Here is an 8,808-nt window from a genome sequence, read left to right as displayed (position 1 = left end):
TTTAACTCCTTTTCCGCTGTAGTCAGAAGCTGTTCTAGGTTTTCACCTGAGCAATACAGAGTGGTATCATCAGCAAACAATACACATTTTAACAGTTTGGAAATGCTACATATGTCATTTATGTATAATATAAATAATTTAGGGCCCAGCACAGAGCCCTGAGGAACACCACAAGTTACCTTCAACTGCTTAGATTTTACATTATTGAATTCGACATATTGATATCTGTCATCCAGGTAACTTTTCATCCACTTGTATGCTAACCCTCTTATGCCATATCTCTCTAGTTTATTCATTAATATAGAATGATCAATCGTATCAAACTCCTTTTTTAAGTCTATAAAAACACCAACAGTATGATTACTTCATGATTATCATCGATTAATCGATCAGTGATTCAGTTCATTGATCTTATTGTGAAACATTTATCAGTGATTCACCTTTAAAGAAACAGCAACTTCACTCATTTCAATTTTGTTATTTTTATTATTTTGCACTTGAACAGATTCAGATCTGAATATCGTTCGATATGAAGAACAGACAGAGCTCCCACAGGAACATTAGAAATGGACGCCAGTTTAATCTGCAGGTCAAACCTGCAGCGCGCGCACGTCAAACCTGCAGCGCGCGCACGTCAAACCTGCAGCGCGCACACGTCAAACCTGCAGCGCGCACACGTCAAACCTGCAGCGCGCACACGTCAAACCTGCAGCGCGCACACGTCAAACCTGCAGCGCGCACACGTCAAACCTGCAGCGCGCGCACGTCAAACCTGCAGCGCGCACACGTCAAACCTGCAGCGCGCACACGTCAGTCCGTCTGCGAAGAAAAATGTTTCAATAAAAAGTGAACAAATGTTAAAAGCTGAAGTCGAGGAAACTAAAGTCCCGACTCTCTGAGCCGCTCAGCTTCCCGACCCCAGACAGTCTGTGGGGGTTACTTCCCCTCGCGTGTCACTTCCTGCTGTTTCACACATCTGCTGCTGCTGTTCATGCGTCTGTTAGCATTCAGAGAGGTGGAGGAGGAGTTCAGCAGGTAGAAATGAGCCGGATGGTTTCAGTTTTCACTGCAGGTGGAATCTTCTCTCCGTGACAACGATTGTCCACACGATGTTTTCCTGCGCAGGTAAAAGCACGGCGAGCGAGAGAAGCCCGGCTGCTGTGATGCGGCGCGAGCCTCGCGCACTGGCGTGCAGCTACATCCTTTTGAAACCTTTAGTTTTACATCGGACGCCAAAGTTCATCAGATATTTTACTGTGAACCAAAAACACAGAAACAGTTAAAAACACGCGGCAGTGACGTCATCAGTCACCCTCGACGGACCAATCAGAGCGCAGCAGCTGCTGCCCACGTGTCCGCCAGCTTTCATCCTCGGGCAGGCGACCCGGCGCTCATCCCCGCGGGTCGTCACGTCACATCTCGGAGGTTCTGAGCGGCCTGCAGCCGCTGCCGTCTCCTCGCCATCGCCTGCTGCTTCTTCCGCTCGATCTCGGCGGGCGAACATTTCCCCCGACCTGCAGGAAGCAAGAAATCGGTCACGCAAACAGCACGGAAACGCTTCACACGTGCAAACACGCAGCTCGCCACGACTGATCGTGCTCTTACCGTCGTCGGTCGCCATGGACACCGGGTCGGTCAGCCTCTTGAAGGTGAATTGGTCTTTGATGGCGTGTTGCTGCGGCGCTCTCTGCAGCGCGGCGGTCCAATGCGCCCGCCTGCTCTCCTGCAGACTCGACTCGACCGTGGATCCCGACGCCATTTTTCTTCCCGTGAACCTCAGAGTCTCGTTCACCGTCACGGTGACGCTGGAGGCAGAACCGACGGCCAATGAGCTGCCGGCTGCTTCGCCCGTACCTGCGGGGGGAGGAGCTTCCGGCTGCCGGATCCTGTCGTCCCGTCCGGTTCTGCCAGTCGGCCGCAGAGCTGTGCTCTGGTTGGGAATCTGACCAATCAGAGGAGCCCGTTTCTCAGCCACGCCCTGGATCTGGCTCTCCAGGTCCTCACACATTTCACACAGCAGCTCATCGTCCGCCAGGTCGTCCCAGACCGGCTCTGACAGGAAGAAAGCGTCCAGGTCGTCATCCAGGAACAGGAAGTCGCCATCGGCGGGCGGCGTGCTGTGGAAGGAAACTGCAGCTTCCTGTGGGAAGTTTGTAGCGTTTGTGGTCTGTGATGCTGCAGCCCGGAAGATCCCGGCAGACGTCCTTATTTGGTCAGACGCTGGTTTCTGCAGCTTCACCGAGTTGAGCCGACAGGTCTGCCCGGCACGCCGAGGTGAAGACGCGCTCTGCACGGCGGCTCTACTGGCGGGACTCGAGTTGCAGCCCGCCTGCCGGCGTGCGTTCTGGATCCTGTCTGCAGAGAAAGCAGGATTAGGCTCCAGGAGGAACGTCGCTCTCGGCCTGACGTTTTCCTTTTCCGCTCTGGTTGCGGCAGATTGGCCGAGGCCGACGGCGGGCTCCGCTTCCCTCTGACGTCTCGCCGGGCCGGCAGGTTTCTGGGTGGAGCAGAGCTTCGGAGAAGCGAACTTCAGAGGGTTTTGCGTCATCTCTAACACCAAAGAGTCATTTAGCAGGTCGTCGTCTCCCCAGTCGTCCTCGAAGTCGTCGCGGGCTGACGTGGCGTTGCCGCGCGGCGTGGAAACGGCTGAAGTGAGGCCGCGTGACGAGACGCACGGTTTCCCAGAAGCCTCTCTGGGAGGTTTGACCTGCGACTGAGCTGAGCAGGCCTGGCTCAGGTTCCCGCTCACGCACTGAGTCGGCCCATCGAAGAGGAAGTCCAGATCGTCGTCCGTGTGTTGATCTGGAAGAAGCCGCACGCCCGTCCCCGCCACAACGCTCGCCGCATGCAGACGGCTTCCAGGAAGTGAGGGAGAAACTTCAATCTCAACGCCGTTCTCGAAATCCAGGACGTCCTCGGACAGGAGCTCCAGGCTCTGCTGGTGCAGGTCCTCCTCCTCATCCCGACGAAACATGTTGAAGTCAAACTGCTTGGCGAGCTTCAGCAGGTCGTCGACGGCGTTCGGTCTGCAACAGAACGAAACGTTAGCGACCTCTGTAAACACTAAGCCTGTCGTAGTATTTGTGAGCTTAATGATCAATAATCTGATGTGAGCATGACTGCGTCTGTAGCGGCCGTGCGCACTGGTCTGTGAGCAAAGCGCCGTTTCCTGATTGGTTCTGTGTGATGATCCCGTTCACAGTCACACCTTCTCACCTGCAGCCAAATCTTTTTAACACTTCCTGCTTTGTGTTTTTATCCCAATCTGGAGAAGCTTTGCATGAACCACCGTTCAAACTAATCCTCCTGTGTCTGAAACCGGCTCCTGTCTCTTTAAGGCCCAAACCCTTCTTTTGATTGGCCAACTTAAGGAAGCCTGCAGAGGGGCTGTGCTGTCTTTTTTGTATTATTACAAACCTTAAATTAACTTATTTTTTCTCATTAAGTTTCTCTTTCATCTTGTCTCGTGTCTCTGTAAGGAATTACTCTTACAGACGTAATTCCTCTTTTGAAACACCGAGTCTGCATCGGCGGCGTGGAGCGTGCCGTCTGAGGTTCCTGAGCTGAACCCACCTTGGGGACTTCTTGGGTTTGGGCGGCTGAACGTCTGGCGTGCAGGGGATGGCGGCGCTGTCTCCGATCCACTGCTGTAGCGTCGGGTCGGTGTCCTCAGGTCTGCCGTGCTGCAAAGTCAATACAGTCGATCGTTAGCTTTAACAGCAAGATGCTGTTTGCTGCGAGGCTGGCGTGTTTGTTTTGGGCGTTTCTGACCTTTGGAGCAATCCTGTTGACGATCTCCGAGATGCTCACGGCTCCGGCTGGGCGTGTTTTTCCTCTTTTACCTGCAGACAACGAGAGAATCACAGGCAGGTGAGCACACGCCTCCAGCGTGGAACAAAGTGCATTAAACACAGACAAGAGCAGCAAATTTGACTCTGCGTTACCGCGTCTGTTTGGCGAAGGGGAGGTGGCGTCCCAGATGATGTCCTGCTGAAAGTCGGACTCGTTGTGCGGAGACTCGCCGCAGACACTTCCTGTATGTCTGAACCTGGGGATTCTGGTGGGGGTCTTAAACTCTGGACCAAAGGATGAAAATCATTTGTCAGCTCTGTAAACGTCTCACAGTTTAAAGTCTGTTAATCTGGTCCAAGGGGCAGTGATGGATACTGACGCTGTGAGGGGACCGTTAGCTCTCTGTTAGTGTGATGCTGGAGTTTCACTGTGACAAAGCTTTTAATGTGTTTTTAGATACAATAACGCAAAAGTTTAGGCAGAGGTTGGTTCACTAACAACTATATTAGTTTGGTTTTTAGCCACACAGCTGCAGGCTGAGGAGCTTGTTTCTAGCCGAACTGCAGAGTGTGAGCTTTCCGGGCTGTACACACGTTTTGTCACGAATCAGAAAACGATTTTTAGTGAAATGTTTCAGAAAACCTTAAATCTGCAGATATTTGCATGTAGTTTGGCGTGTCGCGCTGTCCAAACAGGAGAGCGGTTGTTCGGTCACAGCAAACGGCTTCGAGGAGGTAAACCGACACTAAAGGCACAGAAAGGTGCTGCTCACCTGCCCGCTGGCTCCTCGGGGAGTCCTGCTCAGGTCCCAGCCTCTGTCTGGAGCTCCTGCTCAGGCGGTTTGCTCTCGGTTTAGCCGCCTGTTGCTCCTCCAGCGGGGTGCCCATCACAGCGGCCAAAGGGCCGAGTTTAAGCCGTCCTCCACTCATGGTCAGCGCCCGAGCTCCGGGTGAGAGCCAGGGCAGCCACGGTTCGTGTCGCCGGATGCCTCTTTGAGCTTCACGTTCTCAGGCTGTAAATTCGGACGCTACGCCGAGCTTTTGAACGTCCCGCCATCTTTTCTCCTTCCCAGAGTTCCCTGCGGTGGTGCGTTCAAGAGCAACAGTTCTATGCGGAAACTGAACATTGCGGTGTTTACTTTTATGTTTTTTTGTTTTTTTTATTTATTTATTTATTACATTTTTACATAGATAGGCTTAAGTAGTATTTTAAAACTTTTTTAAGTATTCAGATTTTAATTTGAGTGGCAGAGTTATACGTATATTTGAATAAATGCTACATTTTATTCCTTATTAAAGTTAAAACATGAACAAGTGACTTTAGACTCCTGTAGATTTATCTTTTATGTTGGGGTTTATGATATAAGAACACGTTGAAATTTGACCCTGCAGTTAGTTTTTTCTTCATTCCTGCCTCGAACAGCTCTGGAACCAGAAGTGTGGAAATGAGAGATAAAGTGACACTCGTGTTTCTGAAGCAGCTCTGAAGCAGCAGAGGGGAGAAGAACCACCACGTCACTGCACGTTTCACAGCCTTTATTACTCCGACACCACCAGCCCTTTAGGTGCAGAGGGCTCTTCTCAGACAGGCACAGCAGCCGCACATCTTCATTACATCAGAGTCAGACTCGTGTGTGTTTTTGTCTGCAGCTGCAGCGCTGCTCCTCCTCCTCGGATCCCCCAGAGGAAGAATGAGTGCACCACCCCCTGCTGTGCTGCTCTCTGTGATGAATCTGAATCCAGACTCTGCATAAAACCTACCAACACACGGAGCAGCTGTGAGTCACCGCAGAGGAGGATGGAGGTTTGTTCCAGCAGCACTGATGGATCCTCCACCCTCGGGGTCTGCTCCTGTCGGTGTGCAGCAAACAGCCATCATAAATCATCAAGTGACTAACAAACGTAAACAGAAGTTTTCACTATCACTACTAATTGATGTTATCTTGTATCTCTGTTGTGGTCAGTGCGATCCTCTGTGCTGTTGCATGCTGGGGCAGCAGGTCGAGGGTCACAGACGTCAACAGACTAAATAAACTGATCACAAGGCCGGTGATGTTGTGGGGGTGGAGCTCTGTTAGGGTGGTGTCTGAGAGGCAGATGTTGTCCAAGATAAGGACAATCATGGATAACACCTCCCACCCACTCCATGATGTACTGGTCAGTCACAGGAGCACGCGCAATGAGAGATTACCCATGATGCACCACTGACCGACACGTTCAGAAGACGAGATTTTAGACATTCCCGGGGCAGCGTGGAGCTTTGTGTTCTTCCCAACAATAATGTCCAACTCCTCCATCTAACACTGTAATCCCTGCAGTAGTTACAGCCTCTAACACTCTTTATTACTCTGGAATATTCTTGTCAATTATCCAATCACACATCTGCTTACCTGCATCTGTTGTTTCTCCTCCTCTTCTTTTCTCTTTTTTCTAAACTGAGCACCTGATGGCTTTGAACCTTTCTTGTCCATCTTGGTTTTAATTTTGCACTCCAGTATGAACACAAATCCCCCAACTCGAGGATCACCACAACATAACCTAACAGAAAAGAAGATCAGACACCGGCGAGGGAGGATAAGAAGGACAGACGCAACAACATTGTCATCCCCTATGCAGCCGGTATATCAGAGAAACTCAGGAGGGTTTTCTCCAAGCATGACATCCCGGTGTACTTCAGACCCAGCAACACACTCAGACACAAACTGGTTCACCCGAAAGACAAAACGCCAAAACACAGACTTAACAATGTGGTGTTTGCTGTACAGCAGCGAGGAATGCTCAGACCTCTACATCGGAGAGACCAAACAGCCACTTCACAAGCGCATGGCACAACACAGAAGAGCCACCTCCACAGGACAAGACTCAGCTGTCCATCTGCATCTAAAGGTCAAAGGTCACTCTTTGAGGATGCCAATGTTCACATTTTGGACAGAGAGGACAGATGGTTTGAAAGAGGAGTGAAAGAAGCATCTATGTCCACTGTGAGCGACCATCTTTGAACAGAGGCGGTGGTTTACGACACCAACTCTCTGCCATCTATAATCCAGTTTTGAGTTCCTCCCCAGACGCCTTAACGCCCACTCACATCCGGGGCCATCTGACCTCAGGAAATCACATGATAAGGTGGGGCCAGGTTTCACAATGAGCTCACCTGAAACTCTGGCTGATTGGGACCCACACCCAGTTCCACACCTTGGCTCAGGCGATTAGAGGATCATCAGGGGGTCCTTTTGTCCCTCTGTGGGGGGAAACTCCCACTAGGCTTATATCTGGGACTCTCCACCATTTGACCTTAGAACTGAAGAAGCTTCTCGGATGAAGGTGAAACGTCTTCAAGTAACTTAAAGAAGTCCAGACGCTTTTCTTTCCAAGCTCCTTTGACTACAATGACCTGGAGGACTGAGAACCTTCACAGACATGATCTAACAGACCTACACCTTAGTTCACAGATTCACTTTGTTTAAGGTTTATTTCTGAGATTTCACACAACCCAGGATTAAAATCATGAATCCATGATGGGCTTGGATTTACAACATTATGAATGAAATGTGCTCTATCTGGAAGCAGCCCCCCCCCCTCCCCTTTCCACAGGTTGTGTGTGAGACTTTAAATCATCAAACTGTAAATTTTAAATTGTTATTGATCCTTTACCCCGAGTCCTAAAGTGTATATTTATTTTCTTACTCTTCTTATATTTATTGTTTGTTTACTTGCACTGCTGTAACTGGAGCCTCGTCGTCTCGTCTCTCTACTGGACTGTCTGTAGCGGAGATGACAATAAAGTTTACTTTGACTGCAGCAGCGAGCAGGCGCACCGAGGGCTCTGTATCGTGATGTCTGGTGTTTTCGTGTTTGTTGTTATGTTTTTATTTTGTTTTATTTTGTTAGTTGGTTATTAGACGCTGCTCCAGCCACCAGAGAATCCCCCGCCGCCCCGCCCTCTCCTCCCTGTGCAGCAAGCAGCAGGCCACCTCGCAAACGGAGGCGCCCTTACTCCCAGCAAATGGGCGACAGAAAACCGATCAGTGCCTGTGACTTTCCCAATATGCGCTGGCTGATGTCGGGGCAGCATGAGTACGAGCAACTTCTTTTTGCCGCCACGATGTCGCTGTAAATGGGATTTCATTTTAAAAAGTAATTAAATGAATTAAGGTCAATATAAAAATAAACATTTTAAATCCTGAACTTAATCACAGTTTCAAAGAGTCCAGAATTAAAGCCTCAGCAGACGGTGAACAAACATGTTGGAGCGATATCAGCCAATCACAAGGTGAACAGGGCTGGGCTGTACTTTCATGCAGTACCAGTTTTTACCACAAGAGGGTGCAACCAGTCTCTGCGAGCCTCAAGCAGACAGCTCAAAGTTTAGGAGACGCTGTGATTTAGGATGAGAAGAGGAAAGTGCTGCTGAGGAAACGAGGGGACGACAGAAACATGAAAAGAATTTCAACTCAGCAGCGTGTAAAACGGCGCCCTCTGGTGGAGAAAAGCTCAGCTCGTGTGGTGGCCAAACGTAGCTTAGAGACTGTGAATCGCACGACTTTAGTAATAACTGTTATGAGTGTCAGGTTCGTGATCACAGCAGGAGACATGAAGCACAGGAAACACCTCGCATGTTGTAACGTGCGGTGGAGATGGAGCCAGCCGCGGAGGTGTGCAGGTGGATAGCGAATGAGCAACAGCTTCTGACTTTCCAAAAAGTTTCATTTATTTACAATATCAAAAATAAAAGTGCTACCTCTACCACACATTACTAAAGAGCACACTAGTCCGCGTACACACGGGAGCATCCATTACAGGAGGAGTGCAAAAAGGGGGTGACACACCAGTCATGAGACAGGAGGCGCCACCATGTGGTGATACACGGCATTACAACAGCAACTGTTACAATATCCAGAAAACTGGAAGCCCAACCGGACCGAGACGAGCCGGCGCAGCGCTGGAGCTCAAGGTGACCACGAGGCCTCACACTGAGCTACTGGGACACATGCTCAGCATGAAGTTAATCACACTAACG

General features: G+C 50.1%; 1 protein-coding gene across 4 annotated transcripts; it reads right to left on the bottom strand.

Moving 5' to 3' along the window:
• Nucleotides 1-429: 429 nt before the first annotated feature.
• etaa1a (ETAA1 activator of ATR kinase a) lies at nt 430-4,974 on the bottom strand. Of its 4 annotated transcripts, none has more exons than XR_014874523.1 (7): nt 4,565-4,974; nt 3,945-4,076; nt 3,772-3,842; nt 3,564-3,683; nt 1,606-3,019; nt 773-1,514; nt 431-596 (listed from the first exon to the last, which is right to left on the bottom strand). XR_014874523.1 is itself a non-coding variant. In XM_085162529.1 (6 exons), exons 1-6 carry the CDS (start codon nt 4,719-4,721, stop codon nt 1,408-1,410), a joined length of 2,001 nt encoding a protein of 666 aa, XP_085018655.1. In that variant the 5' UTR covers nt 4,722-4,974; the 3' UTR covers nt 430-1,407. The 4 variants fall into 4 exon arrangements, 2 of the variants coding, with proteins under 2 accessions (XP_085018655.1, XP_085018656.1); XR_014874524.1 differs by having other exon boundaries at nt 795-1,514; XM_085162529.1 differs by having other exon boundaries at nt 430-1,514.
• Between the last annotated feature and the right edge of the window lie 3,834 nt (nt 4,975-8,808).

This window comes from Neolamprologus multifasciatus, chromosome 6 (assembly GCF_963576455.1).
Source record: "Neolamprologus multifasciatus chromosome 6, fNeoMul1.2, whole genome shotgun sequence".
Lineage (NCBI taxonomy): Eukaryota > Metazoa > Chordata > Actinopteri > Cichliformes > Cichlidae > Neolamprologus > Neolamprologus multifasciatus.
This window is presented reverse-complemented; position numbering and strand designations above follow the sequence as displayed.

What these genes read in the sequence shown, in the direction of transcription:
- etaa1a (XM_085162529.1), bottom strand. Translation starts at nt 4,721, where the DNA reads ATGAGTGGAGGACGGCTTAAACTCGGCCCTTTGGCCGCTGTGATGGGC. An exon ending in TCAACAGGATTGCTCCAAAG is followed by an intron (nt 3,684 to 3,771) that starts GTCAGAAACGCC and finishes TTGACTTTGCAG; the next exon opens with CACGGCAGACCTGAGGACAC. An exon ending in GTCCATGGCGACCGACGACG is followed by an intron (nt 1,515 to 1,605) that starts GTAAGAGCACGA and finishes TGCTTCCTGCAG; the next exon opens with GTCGGGGGAAATGTTCGCCC.